Here is a 21,940-nt window from a genome sequence, read left to right as displayed (position 1 = left end):
AGACAGCTGAAAAACAACACTACACACAAGAGGTGAGAAATGAGATGAAGTTTAATCTCTTCAGGACAAGTTGCCTTATCAACTCTAGCTTTGACTGTACAGTCCAGGGTTGGTTTTACACAGAGAAACCCACAACTACTGCATATGGTGAAATGTGAGGAGTCCGGTTCAACTGGATAGCAACGTACCTGGTCAGGAGTTGTTGAGTCTAAGGTTAAAGCTAGGAGCTCTCCCTCACACTCTCACACACACACACACACGCGCGCTATGGTACAGAGGTCTTTAGAAAAGCAGCAAACAGACTGAATGTTACCAGTAAGGTTGGTAAAAGTACATGATTGCATAAAAAATACAGATTTGTGATGGAAAAGTGCTCAAACCACAGAATGACCGTGACACATCAAACGTGATACAAAACATGAGCATCATGTGGTACAAAGTGGCCATAAACATCTGACCTAAGGAGAACACCTAGATTTGGTCGTACCACTTGAAGGGAGAACACAGCGGCAGTGAGAATTCATTGCCTTTCACACGACCGTCAGCTGACAACATGGCAAGGTTAGTTTAATCCTAACTTTACGGGTTAACTAGGAGTGAGCCCAACTTACATTTTAGCTGGTCGATTCTAACCAACTATCTATCTATTCTAACTATCACCAAGCCAAAGCCGAGGTTCACTGACAGTCACAGGAGGTACTTACATCTGTTTCTATAGGAAAAAGTGTAATCAAACCAGTGGTGCTAATCATCGATGTTAGCAAACACTTATTTCCATATCAAGTAGAGGAGACCAGGTTATAAAACTTTATTTCGATTAGTCAAAGAATGTGGAAACCACTTTTAACAGAACTATTAACAGGTCTCTGTAACTTTAAAGAAAGTGTTCAACTTTATGGTAAATATGCTTTTTCACTTTCTTACTGGGAACTAGATGAGAAGATCAATAACTCTTATGTCTGTGTTAGGTGCAGAGCTGGAACCGGGAGGTGATTAGCCTCATTAGCATATAGCAAGGATAGGCTAGTTTCAGCACATGACTCCCCCTAAAACCAAAGTTCTCACTTTGTGTAGCCTAAAGACAACTGGTTGATTTATTGATTAGTCGGTCGACATAAAATGAATCGTCAACTATTTTGATAAGCAATATATTGTTTAAGTCATTTTTGAATCAAAGAATGGTGGAAAGACTGGAAGCCTATAAATATTTTCTGGTTTTGTTACTCTTTAATGAGAGTAAGATGAAGTGGATTTGGCTTGTTGGTCGGAAAAAAACGCAATTTCTTACCTTCGTTACCTTGAGCTCTGGGAAACTGATGGATCCATCGAGAGCGTTCTGTACTTTTGGAACAGTACTTACTTAACTTTACTTAAAAAAAGTCTTAACTGAAGGTACACTTAATAGTGTGTTTGGGAGGCTTTCAACCACATCTCACAGTCTTCATCAGTAAATGGCATTTCCTCACACTATAGTAACTACGGTACTTCGATCACATGGAAACAGTTGGCTGTGTGTTCGGCCTCAGTACAATCATTTGGTTTATGCTTTGTCTACACATATATTTGGCTTTATATATACAAACCCACACTTATTATTACTGCTGTTTTTCACCTATACACCTTCCCTAAATATATAATGTATGGCTTGTAGTTACAGTCCAGGCACACCACACTAAACTCCTCCAACAGCCTACACGAGTCTCATGTTCTGCCTGTAAGGCTCATGTTCGAATGCCTTTGTTGGTCATCTGTGATGGACACAGTCAGAGACATAATAAGTGTGTCACGCTCAAATTTCAGTTATAGTCCCCTCTCCTGACTGGCTGCTGATGCCACTGTCAGCTGAAGATTGATTCACACTGGGGGGGCAGCAAGGGGAGCGTCTGGTTCAGAAGTAGTTTAGCCGACTTCACTGACTGCCGTCGACCTTCTCCATATCCCTTGTTCCATTACTTTTGTAGTGAGGTCATGTTAGGAAAACAATCTGATTCGACTGACGCAATGCGAGTGGACTCTGGTTTTCGTGATTCCGATTGTTAGGGAGACAGCCTATACGGCCACTTGTTATCGTCCGACCAGGGTACCGTACTACGTACTATGTGAGGGCACTGATGAAGACCCTGTGAATTGTGGTGGAAACCTCCGATAAAAATAGTAGGTTGAGCTTGACTTTATTTCATCCAAGTATATCAATCATGTTTATGTAAAAATGAGCCACGTACAGTAGCACTATAAACAACACTGTGTCGCTGCGTTACTGTAGAAGAGCTGAAGCACATAGTAGTTAGTGGGTGAGATAACGAGGTGACACAATGGGTGAAACTGGGAGTACCCATGACTACGCACTTATGAAAAGGTTAAATGTTCTAACTGATAAGAAAGCTGCACGTTTTCCCCTCCACGATGCATCGACTGTCAGTGATTCAGTCAGTATTGGCTTTGTATCAGTGCAAAAGAGTCGGAGTAGTTGGGGCCACCCCTACAGTTAACACAAACTAAGGAGAGCAAGAACCTGCTGACAGTGCTTCTGTGTTTTTCATACAATAAGCGTCATGTTGAAATCGCCTCATTTTAAGGCAGACGAGCAAAAAGCTTCCAACAGGAGACCTCACATGAACCGCCATCGTCCTCAGTGCTGTATATGGCTTTCTCAAGGGCAACAACAGTCAGCGCTGCTCACTCATCACTCCCTTTTGTTGGCATCTGCAGAGAATCACTGCAGTACATTCACAAAGATACATTTTAAAACAAAATAAAACTAAAATTCTTTGTTTCTTAGTGAGGGCTGAAGCTATGTAATGATGGGAATTTGATGGTAAAAATAACGTTTTTTACTGAAAAAGCAAAAACCATCTTCCATTTTGGCCTGTCATACTGAAACATAACAGGTACCATTCACCGTTCTATGTTTTCCTTCAGTTATTTTGCTCAAAGTGATTTTAACCAGAAAAAAAGGGAGTAGATGGCCTTGACTCAGTAGCACACCACGAAATGCACTAGAGAATACGATTGTCAACTCAAAACATACTGGACATATATGGAGACAAACTGCCGTAATAAAACAACCAATTCACGAGATTAGAGAGATTTTGGCTTTGTGGAAATAACATTCACCTAATAACTTGCTGGAACCAGTTTGTGCCCCCCCACCCCTGCTTTCTTCCTATGCTGTAGGCCTCGAAATGTTTGAATGTAAACGTAGGTTTGAAACTTACAACGTAAAACAAAAGCAAATTTTAAATCAAATCCTGTTCTGCGCAGAGGGCTGAGGGACACGCCGGCAGTATTTTTTAAACAAGTTCAGCAGCGGACAACTAAGAAAAGCCACGCTGGATGAACATACAGTCGGAAAAGTTCTGCGACTTTGAATTAAAATTTTTTCAGCTTCTATATTTCTGAGTCATTTAAGAGACACAAAAATAAATAAATAGCATGGGCTGTGGCAGTAAGTTTACTCATTCACTGTTCTCTTTGGGATTATCTTCAGTTCGACTGGCACTTAGGTTGGCCACTTCCCTTTGGCCCTTCTTGCTTGAACTTTCATTCGAGTCCAAAGCTGAATGCACATCTTTGCTGACCTTCTCCCGAGTCTCCTCCTGCACTGGCTCTCCGTTAGCCTCCATATCTATCCCATACACAGCCTTCTCCCCGTTCAGTAGGAGACTGTGCTCATCCACCTGGATCTCTTGGCTTTCTTGCACCTCCTCTAGCTTGCGCAGGATAATAGGAAGCTTTGCATCTGCATCAGTGTTCTCCAGCAAAGCGATATCGCTCTCCTCGTAGCGAGGCAGCGGAGCGCCCTCCTCTAGCTTTTTCTCAAAGTGCAGACGTTTGGCCCGTCCGCTGGCCGACGCCTTCTCCAGGATCTGCTTCTCGGCCAGGCGGAGCTGGATCGCCAGGCGAGAATGGAGAGATAGATCAGGTTTCTCAAGCATGGAGCGGTCCTCCTAGAAGAGTCCAGGCCAGGAGTTAAGAGGTGAAGAAAAAGAGAAGAAAGAGGGAGGCAAACATGACAACAGGTCATAAGAAAAGGGACTGTGGCTATTCGGAGGAGGTATAAAAACTCCTGGCGACCCCGCGTACGTTGTTTTTGCCATACTTAACCTCTGTCACCCTCTGCAATCAGACACCCACATTATAACTTACAACATAACTTAAATTCCGGACGACTGACCTCTGAGGTGGTCTTGTAGGTCTTGAGCAACAGAGCAGCTCGGGTCTCGAGGAAAGTCCACAACTTGATCTCGTTCTCCCAGCTGACCGGGAACTCGCTGTTGCCTAAGGTGAAGATCTTATTGATGGCACGGTCTCCGAGCAGGTAGTCCTTCAGCTCCTCTGAAATTAAACTAAATGTTAGCATCTCTTCAAAAGAAACCAAAGCCACTGCAAGACCTCATAGCCCTTTACATATGGAGCAGGTCTAGACTGTACTGTTTGTAATATAAACTACAGAGACGTAATAAGGTGCTATGAGTTCTTTAATGTATCAGGTCATAATTGCTGCTAGCTGCCACTGCTAGTTAGCTCAGTTAGCCATACAGCTAACTTGGCGGTCCTATTAGGTGACCGAGTCTGGAAAGGGCACCAGAACTGGAGCTGTACGAGCGGGCAACAGAACCGGGTTCAGCAGCCTCCCGGTGGTCCCGGCCGGACTGAACACAGCCTCCGAGGTCAGTTTGATGACAGGGAATACAGCCCTGTGGTGATGTACAGCAGCGGCCAACAGTACTCTGACTCCGGGGATGATGAAGACACAGCGGGTTCAGGCGAGGACAGGAAAGACATCAAGTGGGAGAGGAGGGCAAGAGAGGTCGACCATCAGAGAGGCAGCGACAGCGTGTAGATTTTCACATCAGACTCACTGAATTAACTTCCACCAATCTCATTTATAAATGGTGCGTACGTACAAAACAGGGCTGGAAACTTGCAATGCGTACACGTCTGACTGGTACTTCTTTGCATTTTGCTGATCATGTTAGTTCATTTTTTTTTAATGTTTCAAACTAAACAATTGGCCAAATCTTACACATAGCACCTTTAAACTTCCAACACTGTCTGGTTATATCCTGAACATAATTTTGGTGAAGATCAACTTTACATGGTTAAATGGGAAGGTGAAAGAGGGGAACTGCACATGGTTGTGTGCGCACATCATTCCATCATGTCACATCTGTTAAGAATTTTTGACACACACGCAAGAGATGCTATACACCCCACCCCCCTCCCCGCACACACACACAGTGTCGCACAAATCCAAAGGCGTTGGGGCCATTTAAAAATTAACATGCAGCAAAAAATGTGAATAATATATCAAACAGGGTCCTGAAGAGGAGTCCTGTGACAGAGGAGGATGTGGCTTGTGTGGTTGGGGATTTATGACACCGGTGCTATTCCGCATACATGCCGATGAATATTGCAAATCCTGGTGGATTGCTCCTTCCACACATCTGGTGGCCTGCCTTGATCAATTAACCAGCCCAGGAATGGACAGGCCTTGCTCTTCCCCTCCCTTTCCCCTCTGCCTCCACCTCCTCTCCGTCTCTTCCTCACCGCTGAAGTGCGAAGGAAGCAGTCGCTTGACGCCGGTCTCGGAGGAGCGTCGGAAACTGATGTGTTGATGCGATGTGTGTGCCACCGGGTTTGTGGTGTCGAGGGTCCACACCGTTTGTGTGTGTGTGTGTGTGTGTTGGGGTATCTTTCAGTGGCTTACCCTCTGTCATGCAGAACACTCTGAGGAAGGCTAGAAGCTGGGCTGAAATGGGGGGTTCATTACAGTGCAAAGCGAAGATACAGGACCTGAAAACACACACACACACAAAACACACACACACACACACACACACACGACAAAAGAAAATCTGAGCATGTACATTGTTGACATATTTCACACACAAATAGACTATTCATATAGCACAATAAGCCTGTAGTGACAGCAGCACTAAACTGCAGACAGATGTTGACGAAATAGCTATAAAAACATTTTGGTGAGATGAGAAGATTAATCGCTGCCTCATGTCTGTTTTCAGTACAGCTGGACTCAGGAGGTGGTTAGCCTAGCTTAGCTTACAGACTGGGCACAGCGGGAAACAGCTAGACTGGCTCTGTCAAAAGATGAAAAATGTGCCCACACGCAGGAACTACTTCTTGATGAGCAACAGCCGGGTGCAGTGACTGTATGCAGCTTCCTGGAGTAACAGCGCCTTCCTACCCAGGGGGCGGCTGTTGCTAAGGAGGTCGGCCAATAATCGGCAGACTGGCGGCTCGATCTTCCGTTTCTCCAGTTTGCATGTGGGAGTGCCCTTGGGCAAGATACCGAACCCCAAATAGCCCCTGATGGCTGCGCTGTCGATGTGTGAATGTTACTTTCTGTTTCTGATTAGCAGTCGGCACCTTAGCCTCTGCCATCTGTGTATGAACGGGACGCACAGTGTAAAAAGCTAACAGACTGAAGCTGGCAACCTGGAGACAGTACACGTAAATGCTGGGAGTACTAATAAACTGTTCAGTAGCGAGCATTAGAGTTGTTGGTAGGTGTACCTTTTAACTTTGAAGAGAGCCAGGCTAGCTTTGGGTTGCAGGGATCAACAAATCTGAAATATTGAGCTTTTACACACAAAAAAAGCTTGATTTTCACAAAACTAGCTTTGAATGTACGGCCGAGGACACCACCTCTGCCTGCATGTCGTCCGACTGTATCAAATCTAATTCTTGTCTTTCTTGTGTCTCTCTAAACACAATATTAATTTGCTGTTTGAGGTATTTCTCAGGATGGTGAAAGCCAGCAGCGCCACAGAAAAGATATGAAACAAGTGAGATCCAGGACTCAGCAGAATCCATTCCACATCATAACATTACACACCGAGGTAATTTGGGAGAGGACAATATTCCCCACCCCCCTATTTCAGCAAAGTGATCGATGTGGCGATCGGTAGCACAGGGTCGACATTATTACAACCGCACAAACGCATTACAGCCGTCTCCCTGCTCTTCCTATTGAATTAACCCTCTGTCCACTGCTCCAGCAAACCAGCCCAGGAAAGTTAACTCTGGGTAGAAAATGCTGTACTCTAATGCCCTGCGTGTTTAAAGGTTTTGCAGACTTCGGAAGAAGAGCTAATTACAAACTTGTAAATGAATAGTCCAATGTGCTCACTTAATTCCACTTATCAGACTGTTAAACGACTAAAGTAGAGGCAAAAGGAGTAAATTCCACGTTGTAAAAAGAGTCTGATGATAGCAGCCGCTCAATATCTCGGCGAGGCCCGCTTCCTTTGAAAATGATCTACGAGCATATCTGTCAGTTTAATGGAGCACCCCGGCAACAACAGGGATTGTTTCATTTAATTTCCACTGTTGAGATTTAGACTGTCATCAATAAGAGATTAAAAGGCGTCTGATTAAAAATGCCGAGCAGAGAATGCTGCATAAAATTAAGGGGCTAATGATAAAATGATTAAGCTTCTTGGTGATGAAAGTGTTGGGGCGGATGGTAAATTGATACGTGGTGGGGTGGGAGAGAAGAAAAGAAACCTGCTGCAACATTTATATTATGTGTTTCAATTACGCCAAAGGGGGGCCTAATTGGTTGAAATAGCTACTGTTGGAAGACAAAAGTGCACCGTGGTTCTATAAAAAGGTTGACGGAGTTAGACGTGAACCTGAAGCTCTCTTTGACCCATATTAAAAGCTTTGGAGTAAAATGCACCGAGCTCACAGATTCAGTCATTTACGAGAGCAGACAGTGTGTTTGAGAAGAGAAAAGAAGAGCAATGTTTGTCCTTGGACTGGAGAGTAAAAAGCTTGTAAACATACGCTGGGATGCCAGCTCGTGCCAGCACTTCGGCCTTCATGGCGTAGAGGCGCTCGCTCTTACTGACGCCCAGCTTGATCTTTACTCGGTCATGGGCGTTGTCTTGGAAGAAGAAGCCGTTGTGGATGACAAACTCAGCGTTGGATCTCGTGCCATAGAAGATGTAGATCTACAGGGAGAAGAAATCAGCAGCGTAAACAGTGTTATCATCACCTGTCTGGATGGCAGCCTTTTAATACACAACATTTTAACCCTCTCAGCCACAAACCTCAGTCTTATTTTATTCCTCGCATTCTTTGCCTGCATTACACCACAGTGCAACAGGAAATTGGGTGCGTTATCCCTCCTACTGTGCTGTGATTGGCTAGGTCCACCGGTTTTTCTGTTGAATTTTCGGCAATCCCGCTAGCAACACTAGTGACACTACTGACGTGGACATTTTAACGTTTGTAACAATGCAAACATAAATATATTTTAAATCCTTTTATCTGCAGAGGGGATGCTACTCTGCTTAACTCTAATTTAACCCCTTGTTCTTCTCAGCATCAAGTGTTTTTTGTGGTAGCACAAAATGCATCTGAAGTTAACCGTTCTGAATTTGAAATATTCAAACCGAATATTGTAAGACAAATTTGAAATTATATTTCAAAGAGTGAAATTTAATCTAATGCCTTGAAACTGAATTTAACTTCCTAATTAAATATCTCAAAATTCTCTATATTAGCATAGAAGAGCTCTGATTCAATCCAATTCCTTTCAAAGGGCTTCCTCAGATCGCAAGGCTTTCTGGGTATGGAGGCCACGAGGGCAGCTGTGTGGTCTCTCACATTTTCTCATAGCTAACAAAAGAACTAGTGTCACAGCAAATGTCTCACCTTGTATCTCATAATGTAAACAGGAAGTAGATCAATAAGTCAGGGGGAACAGGTGTGACTTCTGACTGAAGAGTAAAACAATCTTCATGGCAAAACTACAGATGCATTATATGTAAATCTGAAAATTATGATGAATCCATCTTCCATTTCTAAGCACAGAAAGTCACTTTCTGATGACCGTACTAGCATTGAGCTGTGAGCGTTTGCAAACAGAGGGAAGCAAAACAGACAATAAGGACCAAAGTGTGAGTAGTAGGAGAGTGCAGGCCTCTTCACCTGGTCGTTCTCCTTGTAGTCCTGCAGTGCCACACATTCACAGCGATCATCCTCCAGGTTGTAGCCGGTGGTGATCTGCAGATCGACAATTCCACCCTTACAAGAGCTCAATAAATAAATCTTTCTGGCCATGCAGGATTGTATGTGTATGTTTTTATTTGTGAAGGCAATGTTTTCCCACTTGATGATACTGAAAGCATGAACTCCTGGAATATGTAATTCTAATTGTGTCCAACGATGGCAGAAGTCAAAAACATTTCTTCATCAGTTTACAATAATGTACTGTCTGTGTGTGTGTGCGTGTGTGTGTGTGTGTGTGCGCGAGTGAGTGAGTGAGTTAGTGAGAAAGACTGTACCAGTCCATTTGTGTGGTTACACATGTCCCAGAGGGGGATGAGGGCCAGAGTGACCCGACTGCCGTCCTCAGTAGGGATCTGGTTCTGACGGGTCATCACAGAGGACACCGCCCACCTGTCACAAAGAATCAACCAATCACTGCTTGTTACAGGGAAGTTAATTTACATCCTGGACAACAGCAGCTCTTGCTTCATGAAGGAGAAGGAAGCTCATCAAATCTAACACTACTGGAGAGAGCAAAGGAAGGAGGACAGATAGAAGGAATAAATCATCAGCGGCCCACTTTTTCTACTTTAACATGCGATAACGTAGCTTCATAGATAACTCCTGTTCATCACTACTTGTGTTGCGTTTCGTGGATTTGGCCGTTACTGGTAACACTGCACGCACCAAGTTAGTTGGTGGAATCTGACAACACAGTTGTTGCTACGATCAAGTCAGATGGACCAAGAACACAATCAGCCAGACGAACATGTGAAGGCTGTTAACACGCCGACAGCTGTCTAAACTAGGAGTGGGGGAAACCATCACTGAAGGATAAAAATTCTGAAGTCAATCACACGTTGGATATTTGATTATTCTATTAAATTTTTTTATACTGCCAATTCATAACAGAATGATCTCATGGTCATATAGAGCAGGTCTAGACTGTACTCTTTGTAACATACAAATTATTACAAATGACTGGAACTTATATTTTCCCACTATGTCGACGGACAGAAAAGGTGGGAACGCACCTGCAGTCATCTAGACGACTTCTTCAATGAACGGGGGGCTCATTTTAGATCCATCATGTCAAAAGGGAGGAAATATGCAAGCGCTGCAAAATGAAGGTGAAGTACAGCGCTTCACATTTTTCACACACATAATGAGTGAAATTCATTATTTTCCTCAAAATTCCCCATAATGACAATGTGAGAGATTTGTTTGAAATCTTTGCAAATATATTAAAAATAAAAATCTGAAAAAGCACATTTACATAAGTAATTTCTCCCATTCTTCTTTGCAGGACCTCTCGAGCTCCATCAGGCTGGGTGGGGAGCGTCAGTGCACAGCCATTTTCAGAGCTCTGGCTGGACATTCAGAGAGTTGTCCTGTAGCCACTCCTTTGTTACCTTGGCTGTGTGCTTAGGGTCACTGTCCTGTTGGAAGATGAACCTTCGCCCCAGTCTGAGGTCCACAGCGCTCTGGAGCGGGTTTTTAAAATCACGGATGTCTCTGTACGTTGCTGCATTTCATCTTTCCCTCGATCCTGACTAGTCTCCCAGTACCTGCCAGCTCTGTGCCTTTCCAAATCGTGTCCAATCAACTGAATTTACCACTGGTGGACTCCAATCAAGTTGTAGAAACATCTCAAGGATGATCACAGGAAACAGGATGCACCCTTTTTTTTTGTTTTTTTAATTTGATAAATTTGCAAAGATTTCAAGTCTTTCATGTTGTCATTATGGGGTTAGTAGAATTTTTTGGAAAGGCATGAATTTCATCCATTTTGGAATAAGGCTGTAACAAAACAAAATGTGGACAAAGTGACGTTGCTGTGAATACACTGTATTTAGGGAATACTACAAACATAAAAAGCCAGAGATGATTTCATTTCCAAAGACCTGCACCTGTACAGTGTTGTGGATAATGATGGGTTTCCCTGGTACTAGTGTAGCAACAGAGGGCTGGGCACACAGAACCAGCACAGCAGGGCACATGTAGACCAACTGCTCTCTCTACTGAAGAGTCCACATCTTCTGCCTGCAACGTGTTTTCCCAGTGACTGCAGTTACCTTTACAAACAAAACGGCTGTGTACATGTTTGTTCAGTCGGACAGTCTCCTCCATCAAACGCACCCTAGTGGAATTGTAATATCATTTCTCGTGTCATGCACATGCTCACATGGCTTATAAGACACAAAAAAAATACAGCTGCAGTGGTGAAACATTTGTCAGACATGAACATTTCATACAAAGAACACCGTCTCCCGAAAGAAGGTTCAATATCTAAAAGACAGCTATACACCTGCAACCACAAGAGCTCAATCATTTTGTCCAGGTACGTTTCACACTGCAATATGAACGGTTTAGCACACGCTGCCTTGTAGTAAGAGCTGGAAGACTGTGTGCCCTGCTATGCTTAGTGAATTCTGAAACAGCAGGACTTAAAATCAAATTGTGAGATTGACAGAGATGCTCATTCCTACTCATAGCCCTGATCTGGAAGATATGTAGGTAATAATCCCTTATTGCACAGGAAAACTGTGAGCACACAAATACAGTAAATCCAAGTTTAACTAATCGGCCCAAATGTAAATTCTGATGGATGTTTAGAACAGACATTCAATTTTACTGTTTGCCTTCAGTTTCTCAGGTTTGCTTCCAACCTGTCTGATTGCCTGAACGCTGTTTTTTTTTTGTCTGACTTCTTTTTTAGCAACGTTTCCGTGTTCTCTGATCTCAGTGCAATGTTACCATTCTCAATAGGAACGGTGGCCAAACCTATGAATATAAAGGATAAACCAGAATAATTCTTTTGCATTTGCTCCAGTTTATAGAAACAGCTTGCATAAACAGGTAGAGGATGATGCTAACAATCTAAAAACAGGCCCACTCTGCGCACACACACACACACACACACACACACACTGACCTGTAGTCATCAAATGTGAAGCTGTCCTTCAGGGGCAGTTTGCTGGCGGCAGGATGAGTCTGGGGATGGAGGGAAGAAGATGGACGAGAGGAAAAACGGGAGAAAGAAGAGGGGGGGAGAAAAAAAAAAAAAAAACACAAATCAGAATTCTGAGGAATTTCATTATGCAGGTATGCTGGAGGGGGGCTGCCTGACAGGGACGCCTAACGAGAAGGACTGGGAGTAGGGGGCCACCGCTGGGGCGCGCATCTGTGTGTGCGCGTGTGGTCGGTTGGTGCAGTGTGACACTCGCCCCCCCACATACATCACTGTCAACTTAATTTGTTGTAGCCAGCAGCCGTCATAAATCTGCCTCATCAGGTTGGGCCCTGAAACCGGGCGTGTGTTGGAGAGTGTGTGTCCGTCGATGCCACGGTTTCTCCATTTAAAGCCACAGCCGCCACCTAACCCGAGCCACTGGCAAACACTCCTGAGCTTAAGCAGCAGAGAGGAACACATAATGAAGAAAAGGAGGAGACAGAGGGAAATGGAAGGAGGGGGCAAAGAGTGAGAACTAAATAAGAAAGAGTAGAAGAAGAGAGAAAGAACCAATGTGAGCCTATGAGGAAGAGTATTCGCTGTAAGTCAGCTATAAGCGCATAAAGAGGAACTGATTGATGACTGATGTCATTTATTATCATTTTGATACGCTAATAGCCTGTTAGTCAGCTTGGCCCCCACAGGACCATCCAGCTGAGTCTGCAGCTTTAGAATAAAGGAATAGTTTTGTTGCTGAGAGTTAGATGGAGGTCCGGGCAAACTGAAAATGGAAATCAAGTTATTACTATATACACACACACACACACACACACACACACAAGTTTCTTTTCAGTTCAAGGGTTACATAAATGATAGCTGGCTGTATTAGCCGTCTTAGCGCCTGCTACATTTTATGGGACTGCCGTGACTCTGGCTCTGGCTAGCAAATTTAACGGTCACATTTACGAGAGGAAAAGTGTCTGCACGACATGTTTCAATCATATTTTGTAAAAGAAAAGAAAAAAAAAAGAAAAAAAAAATAGACAAAAATCATGAATCGTCCCCAAGCTTGAACAAACAGACGGTGCCCAGTGAAAACAGATTGGTACCACTCGTGTCTGCGTGTCACGTGCAGAGTTGAAGTGAGCACACGGCGCTTAGCTTAGCAAAATGTGATTTTACCAACACCTCTAAAGAGCACATCACTAATTAATAAAATATATCTTGTTTGTTTGATCTGTGCATAGATTGAATGTAAAACTGATCATTTGTGATTTTAGGAATTATTTCTTGACAAATCCATCCACCTAGCACTTCTGTGCTCAACAGAGTCAGGCTAGCTGTTTTCCCGCTTCCAGTCCTTGTGCTAAGCTAAGCTTACCATGTCCTGACTCCAGATCTGTATTTACCACATAGACATAAATTTGATATCGATGGGGTCATGTTACATTTGGAAAGAAAGTGAATGCTAATGTCCCTCTGTATCAGATGGATGTGTAAATAAGCAACTGTCTGCTAACTCCTTCACTATATAAACTTAATCAGCTGATGATATGTTGTGTTCACAATTTGTTGCACTTATAGTTGGGAGCTGCGGCCATTGAAAGTGTGAGAAAGCTATGATATTTGAGATGAAAAAGTAATCCGCTGCTGAACAACGACAATAAAAGCCGCGTTCACAGTATTCTTCTCATGGGATTCAAGTTTTTCCTGCAGTTTCTTATTCATGTTTGAGTTTCTAACAACAACAACAACAACAAAATAGCTCATCTCTGCGTTGCTTTTTGGCAAACAAGCAATAGTTTTCATGGCTACTACTACAACTCCGGTGCAGCATCAAGCTTGTTTTCATGATGATCAAGATCAGTGAGAACTGAAACCCTACCACCATTTAACACCTCTGCTCCTTCACTCGCACACCCCCCCACCCACCTCAGGGTAAAACAGGCTGGTCACATCAAATTTCAACCTCGTGAGGTGAATAGCTGCTCTGTGTGTGTGTGTGTGTGTGTGTGTGTGTGTGTGTGTGTGTGTGTGTGTGTGAATATACAGAGGTGACACTGATTCATCCCTACAGGTGAGTGTGGAGGATCATGCTTGTCAAGTTCAACAAAGTGACCAGGCTTCTATCTTACACAGAGAACCAGAAACAATTATCTTTGCTCTGTTTGCCTCTCTCCTACCAGAGGAGGGTGAGGTAAGAGCTTGGGGGGGGGGGGGGGACTGAGGTCGAGGACAGATTACAGGAAGTGTCCCACATGTTGACATGGTGATTCCTGATGTGAAAGACTTCTTCCTCACTACTGTGCTGGGGTGAAGGCGGTGTGGTTGGTTGGTTGTTCTGTTATTTGGAACTACCACTAAGCTGGCATACATATTCTCTGTTTTACTACCACTCCAAATTCTCTTTTCAAACTTTACATCATGATATTTTCTCACTGTTCCTCAACACAGACCACCAGGAGTTTCCTGGATAATTTAACATTACCATAGGTTCACATCACATCGTGTCTTTCTTATGCTGGCCGCACACTAGAGGATAACAGCAACAGCCAATGAGAGCGAGCTGACCGGGAAGTGTCACCAACGTGTTTATCTGGTGCCGATTCCCTCTTCTCAGCCTGAAGTTCATCCACAGTTTTATTCTTTTTTTTTTTCTTCCCCCTGTGCAAAACAGCGCACACAAGTGCAACCAGCTGACGAATGACAGTCTGCCTCCATGTTTGTTTATGTCAGAAGTCATGTCTGATCACACGAGTAAGGCTGTAAGATTAATCTTATCGCAATTGCAGGGTGACCCTTTGCGATTACATAACCGCTAAAATGTGCAATTTAATTAGACAAAAAAAGTGTGCTGTGTCCGACACTCTAGTCTCTGTGCGCAGGGCTGTCTGCTCATTATCCAGGCCACACAGGGCTCTACAGAGTGACATTTTCACTCGCATATGCCCCTAAACACAGATACGTGTGAACCAGAAAAATGATTTATGAGCAGTGTGTTGTGCGTTAAAAGACTACAGCCTATCGTTACCCATGAACCTCGGCCACTGATGCTATGGAGAGGAAGCTAGTCAGAGGCGAGCTGACCATAATATATACAGGATACTTTGTACTTGTAAGTGGGAATAAAACAAAACGCCATAGCTGCCGAATTCATTTGGTAACGTCACAGTTGTCTACACAGCCTGAGGACAGCCACTACTAGGCTCCGTGGACCGCAACATTGTATTGTGGGTACAGGAAGACAAACAAAGCACTGAAACGTCATTGAAAACAGCCAGTGGTCGGAAGACACAACGTCAACCATTGCATACACTGACTGGAGCATTTTTCATGGTAATCTGAATGACAGGGTCAACATACTCGCAGTTTTCATCAAGTTTTGCATAACAACCCCCACCCCAGTCAGAAAAGTAAAGAGGTATCCCAACTCAAAACCACGGATCACTCCCCACATTTAACAGCTTTTCACTGAAAGGACTGGATTTCCCTCAAAGCAAACCGCTCTGTGAAAAATGAAATGAGGTAGGGCTGAACGATTAATCGTTTTCAAATCGAAATCGTAATTGCAATATCTGGCAGAAAAATCACAATTAGATTTTCCCCCCAAATCATTCAGCCCTAAAATGAGGACAGCCTAACCTATAAAGACAAACTTTAACAATAATTCAGCAATATGAGCACCTAGCAGACTTTTCAGAGGGTGAGGGCACTTAGAGGCGACAACAATAAATCCAACATACCCTCACTCACAGACCTTAGGCACCTTTTATGCCCACTTTGAAAGCTACAACTGCTTCTACGAGTGCAAGAGATTGTTAGGGACCTTACCTACCCCTGAGCAGACAGACCCCGCCCTCATCACAGAGGAGGACATCAGACGGCAGTTGGCGAGGTGTCCTGATGGTCCTTTAGCCCTACCAGCTATATACAGCGTGCTAACCTCGAAAATCCAGCTGCATTCTAACATTAACTTAGCTCTCCTTTGTAGCTAGGCTCCTTGCATGCTGGCTGATAACTTTTTGTAACCTGGGTCTCCGACATTGACAGCTTTGTGTTGGACAGATCTGTGCAGCTGTGTTCCATGAGGGAGAGAGAGCTTGAGAGGTACGGGTGAGAGGAAGTGCTACGCAAATGCGCTACGGCGCTCTGCAATCAAGTATGATTTTAAATAGGCTTAGTAAAATAAAATTGAAAATCTATCTGTGGCGGTCAGCGTTGATATTGTGGCGGGCTGCCACAAATAAATGAATGTATGGGAAACACTGCATTATTTCTTTCAAGTTTAAAGGCTGATTTTTACTCTTGAGTGAAAATTGAAGAAACCAGATGGTTAATTATATGGTTAAACACTTGATGCCAAACAGTGGATCACTTCACAAGTCTGAGGTAGAACATTCAAAACTATTATCGTTTAACAAATATGATTAGTAAATCTTTTTTCCAGGCCTCTTTTTTTCAACAAAATAAATATTTTAATAGAAAAATTAAGAGCTAATTTGTTCGTTATTCAAATGAATTAAAGCAATATTTACTGACGATATATTGAACACGTATTATATTGTTATTGAGGTTATTGCAATAAGTATCATTGTTTTATTGCCCAGCTCTACTTTATAATAACAAACAGGTTTGTGTCATTTCCTGTTTCACGTGTGTTTTCTTGTCAAAACCTGGTTTGGAGACCAGCATCCTTGTGACAGAGTCGTTGTCAGCTCGTGTAGAGTGTGACCCCCTGGCACCGATCAGTCATATAGTGTAAACGCCACAAAGACTTCAAGACTCCTGTAACAAGACAGCATGTTGTGTAGTGTGAACAGCACGGCGATTGCTGACGCTGAAAGTCGTGTAGTCTGCACAAGCCTTTAGATAGATCTAGAAGAATCTAATTAGAGGTGCGAGCTAACTATATTAATAACACTGTCCTTGTAAGTGGGAATTCAATTTCATTCTAAACTGACCCAGAATCCGAGTTAACAGATTCATTTCAGCTTGGATGTTTCAAAGTACCCCTATTTAGCATTTCTAAGCAGTATTCAAACATTTAATTACTGGTTTTAATAAACACTTAACACAGTCTTTGAGAGACCTGTTATTATAGACTGCTTATAAATGTAATCAGAGGGAAAGATGACAGACAGGTGTGATGCTGGTGTTGTAAAAACAACAGGAAGTTGGTTACTGTAGTTTGTTCCACTGATCATTACCACGGTCAGCATTTGCAGAAGCATCGGCTGTGACACAGAGCACAAGGAGGATACTGAGGTACTCACAATCTGAGTCATAGCTGAACAGATAGACCAACACTTTGACCCAAGTCAGGCTATCTTACACACATAAAAATACAGATCAGTATATTGTTTATAAATGTTACTGGCAGGTGATGCGCGAGTGGTGAATATTTGTTTTACATGGATGCACAGAAAACTTCAGCAGGTAGCAGAGAGAGGAAGAAACCTGACAACCAGACATATTCAGTTTCAGTTTCACTGAGGGGCCTGTGTCTGACACATAGCTGTAAAATCAGCTGAATGGACTATGTCTACAGACTCTACACACACACACACAGAGCACTGCACGCTGAGCTCTTGATGCATTAGCATCCTCAGACAAGGGTCATCCATCATGTGCCACTGTGGGGGGAGAGAGAGCGTGTGGGCGAGTGAGGGTACAGGTAAAGTCTGAATCAATGAATGGACAAGAAACCACACAGTGCAAAAGCTCATGGGTAATTTCCATCAGTGAAGACTGCTAATTGGCTGAGTGTGGGTGTCCAGGAAAACTCCCCAGCACCTTTACGTTCCTATTCCCATTTAGTTTGAGGTCTGTTTCTGTCTTGAGAACAGCTACTAACACAATGTGCCACTAAATGGGTTCGACTGCACCAATGTGTCGTATCATTACACTATACCCGAAAATGCTGGGACATGAGGTCCAGCTGCAACAGGACACATATCAGGTGTCTGTACTGATCCAAGAGTGGACAGCTATCAGTAGCATGACACAGTAAGATCCTATGATCCTATTTGCTAAGCTAAGCTAACCACGTCCTGATCAGCTCTGCGCTGAACACGGAAACTTCTCGTCTCTTGGAAAGAATTGAACAACAACACTGAGCCAGGAACCAAACATCTGAAATACTGATGATTACAACTGTTTTACTTAAATGGTCATAAACAGCTCTCCTTACTACCCATTCCAGAACACACTGCAGGTTGGGAAGGGTTTACATGCTTGAGGCACATCTCTGTGTTTGGGGGAATGCCAGTGGAGATTGTGCCTGTCTGTATACATCAGCATATATCAGTCTGTGCGGCCGATCATACATCCAACACAGCGGACAGGCACAGGGGTGGGGGAGGCAGGGGTGGGGGTCGGAAAAGGAGAGAGAGACAGAGAGGGTTTTTTTTTTTTTTTGAGGAAGGTACATTCAGGTCAATTCAATTCAAAGCCAATGTGACAAGCTAATTTTCCAGCCCGGTCATCTGAAGAGGAGGGAGGAGGTGGGGACAGAGCGAGAGCTACACAAGGAGGGAGTGTGTGTGTGTGTTAAGAAAGGAGATGTATCAAAGACGAGGGGACAGGACACACACACACCTCCATGAACCCTCCTTGCTCCGTCTCCTTCTCAAGCCAAATGCAATGCGCGCGTGTGTATGTGTGTGTGTGCGTTACAGACAAACATTTACATTACTTACTTATAGGGCTGTGCGATATGACGATATCTATCGTTTGACGATAGAACATAATTGTAAACGATGGATGTTTTTCTATCGTTTTACCGCGATATTTTGGTGAGGGAACGGCGCTTTGCACCGCGGTGAAGTTAGTTTGAAGTTGGATATTTCATTCAAAAGATGTCGAATTCAAACTTCAATCTAACTTCACCGCAGTCCGTTCTTCCACAAACATTAAAGATAATGCACGAGCCACACAACAGTATCCAGCAGTGGCAGCCATGATGTGTGTGCATCATTCAGGTAACGTTAAATGAATTGCCCACGGACAACTTAACAAAAAGTTTTCTATATCGGGATATGAATTTTTTGTCATATTTACTTTATTTTTACAACCTGTTCTTGCTGACTTTTAGTGCGACTCCCACGTTACATTCATGCTAAGCAGCTGGGCCTTCTATCCCTCTAGTTACAGTGCCGACGTCACAGTCAACAATGCAGATTGTGTACCTGCAGCCGGTTGACATTCAGCTACAACATTTAAATCGTGTGTATCAACAGATAATGACACACACGAATATGTGAGAATCTCTGTCTGTCAATAGCTTTACTTAGGAAACATCATTAATCCTTGAAGCAGGGTGTCAACTGTACATGACACACAACCAAACAGGCGTTTGCATTATGGGAGGGCAAAACCCTTCAAGACCACAGCATCCAGACTCTGTGTCACACAGTCTCCACAGCAGCATTAACAACATTAAACAAGACCAGGGCCAGTGATTAAAGCTCCTCCAGCACTGGGATTCTTCTTCTATTTCACTGACATTAAGTCATTTAGATTACAACACTCCCACCTAGTGGAGTCCACTGAAATGACATTGTAAAGTCATTTTCAAAGAGGAGTAACCAAAGCTCTTATCTTTAGTTACCCCTTGTTTTTAAAGGAGTTATATACATATAACTAACGGTAAATATTGCAAAACTAATAAAAAAACAAAAAACATCTGAAATATTCCATTAAATTTGTGTCTGACAGAAATCATTGAGCCAAATTCGGATACCATCCCTGTTATCTTTACACGCAAAACATCCATCCCCCTGCCTGTACATCGTCTAATTAAAACAAACACCTAGCTGCTGACAAAAAGAACTAATTCTTTGAAAAGTATTCCTTTCACTGATTCTTTGATACACGAAGAAGGGTCTGACTTCAGAGAGGAGGACTGTGGTGAGTTGTGATCAAAGCTGAGCTGTCATTTCACCATGCTTCAGATTAATAATGAGACATTAGCATATTTTGAGATTACTATCCCACTATCTGTTGTGTGGGCCCGTTAACCAATATTTCATCATATAGCCTACAATAATCACAGTCTCTATATCTTATTCCATTTGTTGGCACATTACACTGGACTGTCTTTGTGTGATCATTTTAACAGTTCATAAATTTAATCTTTCCACTAAATTGAAAAAGGGTACTGCTGATCTTGATATGTAAATCACTCTGTGATACGTCGACTTATGATTAGAAAAGTTTGTGTCAAACATCAGTGACCCTCTGTTAGATCAACTCTGCCTGCACTTCCACTTCTGATTTAAAAAGGTGTCAGTCTCCACAAACTAAATCTTGGGTCTTTCAACTCTATATTCTGGCCCAATGGCGCCCCCTCCTGGACAAGGAGGAGCATTCCAGGCCCACGACTGAACTGGTCTTCATCACTGCTGCTCACCACAGAAATATGGGAGACTGACAGCAAAGTGCTCAAACAGCTGCATGTCCGTTAGCCAGACAGGAGGGAGGAGTCTTTGTCAAGAAGGACTTTCTGACGTCACACTCAGAAAAGCACAGGTGGAATGAAACCAGGGTTTCAGAGTCCTGGTATTTTTCATGCAGACTCACAGTCACAGGCTGTTTTTTGGAACAGCCAACTACATACTACCAGCAACTGGAGTATACAGTTCGTACCGCATACTGCGTTTCATATTAGTATCTAGTATGAAGCGGTTAAATCGATTTATTTTGCAGTACGCAAAACTTTGTTACATTGAGACCTCACCAAAATACCATGACATAATGCAGTATAAAAATACACTTTATTGTTATAAATAGTACTTTGAACAAAAGTACAATAAAATCTTTTGATAAATAAGAGTCAAAAACTACAGAAAACATTTTACAAATATCTGATTTGTTATAAATTATGGAGTACTATTACTAATGAACATTAAATAGTGCATGTATTGAGGGGTCAGCAAAATAGAAACTATAAAAATAAACAACAACACTATACTACCAAAAAAAAAAAAAATTCGTTTTTTACCAAAAAAAAAAAATATATATATTTATTTGTCATGAAATATAAATGACCTTACATAGAATCTGCATAATTACTACTTTCTACTATGTAGCATATTCACATCTAGTTTATCCTTTTACCAGCACTGTTACTTGTAGCCAAAGCTGTTTATTTACATGTCCCCTCTCGTATCTGCACAACGATAAATCGGTCGGGCTCTACGGATAACATTTTATTCTAATTTATTCCTGTGTAAGGAGAACATCGGTAACTAACCTAACGTTAAAGCCAGCTGCATTAGTCCTTCTATCCATAACATTTTACGTTTTCCAATGACAAATATGTAATTTCACATCACATTGGGCCATTATTTTCACCATATGTCTGAACAAATAGTTGGAAAAGCTAGAGCAGATAATAAATAACCAACAGCAAAAGATCAGTCTACTGGTGAGGAACTACAACCTTTAGATTTGGGGAAAGTTGTGATGCAGGCTACACCAGTTTACTCTCAGATTGTACATGATGTTCTCAACATTGGACAAGTAGGCAGTAATAAAATACAGCTACCAGTTACTTTCTATTGAGCTAATGTTAAGTTACATAGCAGCCAAAAGACGCAGCCTGCTGTAGAAGCTTTCCCGCTCAGCTCAGTCTGAAGGGGAGGGGAGACTTTTTAGTCTTGAGAAGCCACACTGAAACCAACACCGTACATTTCCTGCCAGAATATTTTCCTCCGCTCGCGTTCACTGTCACTTTCTGCCGCTCGGACAATCAAACACTCGCTGCGCGCCTCCCGAATCAGAGTTACGCTGCTCTTATAACAGCATCTGTCACGTAGATGTTTTGTATAGAACGATGAGTGTGCGAGTGAAAACATTTGTAGCGCATAGTTTAATTATTATATGGGAAATTTTAGTAGCGGCGGCATATAGGGGAAACACTGACACCCGTAGCTTCAATCTAACACTTACTTATTTATTTTTTAT

General features: G+C 42.8%; 1 protein-coding gene across 2 annotated transcripts in view; it reads right to left on the bottom strand.

Moving 5' to 3' along the window:
* Window positions 1-33: 33 nt before the first annotated feature.
* The window catches only part of setd3 (SET domain containing 3, actin histidine methyltransferase), a 29,048-nt gene continuing 7,141 nt past the window's right edge, over window positions 34-21,940 (bottom strand). For both annotated transcript variants that reach the window (XM_038728212.1, XM_038728213.1), the window contains exons 7-13: window positions 11,957-12,015; window positions 9,318-9,432; window positions 8,962-9,036; window positions 7,813-7,979; window positions 5,711-5,796; window positions 4,175-4,335; window positions 34-3,947 (exon numbers count right to left, since the gene is read on the bottom strand). In XM_038728212.1, coding sequence (XP_038584140.1) covers window positions 3,456-3,947; window positions 4,175-4,335; window positions 5,711-5,796; window positions 7,813-7,979; window positions 8,962-9,036; window positions 9,318-9,432; window positions 11,957-12,015 — 1,155 coding nt within the window. In that variant the 3' untranslated portion in view covers window positions 34-3,455. The remainder of the gene's footprint in view (window positions 3,948-4,174; window positions 4,336-5,710; window positions 5,797-7,812; window positions 7,980-8,961; window positions 9,037-9,317; window positions 9,433-11,956; window positions 12,016-21,940) is intronic.

The sequence above is a fragment of the Micropterus salmoides genome, unplaced genomic scaffold, assembly GCF_014851395.1.
Source record: "Micropterus salmoides isolate LMB-PRFRI ecotype aquatic unplaced genomic scaffold, ASM1485139v1 Ms_hic_scaffold_19, whole genome shotgun sequence".
Taxonomy (NCBI): Eukaryota; Metazoa; Chordata; class Actinopteri; order Centrarchiformes; family Centrarchidae; genus Micropterus; species Micropterus salmoides.
The sequence above is the reverse complement of the archived record's forward strand: the minus strand, read 5'-3'. Positions and strand labels throughout refer to the sequence as shown.